The sequence below is a fragment of the Echinops telfairi genome, unplaced genomic scaffold, assembly GCF_000313985.2.
Source record: "Echinops telfairi isolate 266 unplaced genomic scaffold, ASM31398v2 ScPeMD7_7457;HRSCAF=8495, whole genome shotgun sequence".
Lineage (NCBI taxonomy): Eukaryota > Metazoa > Chordata > Mammalia > Afrosoricida > Tenrecidae > Echinops > Echinops telfairi.
Genome location: NW_022111357.1, coordinates 25,435,565 through 25,436,869, shown reverse-complemented (window position 1 = coordinate 25,436,869; position 1,305 = coordinate 25,435,565). Strand labels below are relative to the sequence as shown.

The 1,305-nt window shown below is 52.6% G+C and overlaps 1 protein-coding gene and 1 non-coding gene across 3 annotated transcripts in view; one reads left to right on the top strand and one right to left on the bottom strand.

The window, feature by feature from the left end:
- TMCO4 (transmembrane and coiled-coil domains 4) overlaps window positions 1–420 on the bottom strand; it is a 97,729-nt gene extending 97,309 nt beyond the window's left edge. Inside the window, exon 1 of one of the 2 annotated variants that reach the window (XM_045299191.1) lies at window positions 333–420. In XM_045299191.1, the coding sequence (XP_045155126.1) occupies window positions 333–414 (82 nt within the window). In that variant the 5' untranslated portion in view covers window positions 415–420. The other variant, XM_045299193.1, reaches the window with a different exon arrangement.
- Window positions 421–733: 313 nt separating this feature from the next.
- LOC115872775 lies at window positions 734–867 on the top strand. Its single transcript, XR_004048023.1, has one exon. It is a non-coding gene; the product is annotated as a small nucleolar RNA SNORA16B/SNORA16A family (small nucleolar RNA).
- Window positions 868–1,305: the final 438 nt, after the last annotated feature.

Below are 1,305 nucleotides of genomic sequence, written 5' to 3'. Positions count from 1 at the left end.
GTGCAGGTGCGTTTGTCCCCTAGGAGGCAGCCAGACGACGGGGCTGGAGAGACGGGGACCCTCAAAGTTCGACTCCACCGGGAATTCGGGCCTGAGATGGGGGCGCCCGAGAGTCCGCGCCTGGCTGAAACCTTCAACACGGGGATGCAATCTACTATTAAAGAGCCAATCCTGCCGCGCGGACAAAAAGCACTTAGTAGTTGACAGAGTGTTAAGACGTACGTACTCGGCCCGGTTCTTCCTTTTGTTTCTCCAGGGGTTCTGTACCTGGGTCAGGCCGGACTTTTGCACTTGAGTTTCCGGTGTCTGGAACGCTCTGCCCCCAGACCTACCTTCCTCTTGCTGTGTCTGTTTCTGATGTTCATTCTGATCGCCGCTCCCCGTGGCTTCCTCTGGGAGCCTCCCCTCTCCCATCACATTCAATCCCTGGATAGATAATGAGCACCTACTATGTGCCAGGTACCTGCCTAGGTGGTGGGGGAATCACCTACCGACCCATCTAGTTTGGTTTTAATTGTCAAATGTATGATTCAAAACGACACCCACGCCTCATTTAATCTACATGGTTAAGTTCCACAGACCAGGTGGTTAAGTGAAACATGGCATTGTGTGAAGCTGGAGGGTGATCACGTCATTACACAACTGTCCAGCCAGTTGGCACATAACCTGCACTCTCACAGCCAGCTCTCCTCTCATCCGGCGGTGTGTTACTGACGCACAAAATCGACAGTAGAGTGGCCCTTATCGAAGCTGCTGTTGCTTTCACACAGCTGCTGTCGTCAAAAAAGACCCCAGAGTGAGCTTTTCCTTGATGGTCACCGTTGAGTTTGCTGTAACCGAGCCGCAATATTTCAGGAGAAGACATTTCCGACGTGTCAGCCATTTCTCATGTAGTCGGAGTGAGCCCTTTATTAAAATTGGCATGGGTTCTGGAGCCAGCAGCAACTCGGACGGTGACTTGCATGTACAGTGAGCACGAGGGCTGTGGAAAGTACCCTGCCAAGACCAGGCCAGTGGTAACCTGCACCACTGGCTGAAGCTTAATCAGGACGCAGATGAAGCACACAGCAGGGAGGGTCGCCTTGAGTTGAAGGCTGAAATGTTTGCGCCAGGTGTCCTTAAAATATTGTGCCTGGGCTCCAACCTGAGTTACTGAGGAACAGTAACGATTGTGTTCTCGTCACAGCTGTGCTGAAGACCCCGGGACACCTCAGGTTGGTGATCTCCAGGGAAGGAGAATTGTGACAGGGAGTGGGACCATGTGCCCTGGATGTCCTTGCCTTTCCTAGCTGGAAAAGAAATTTG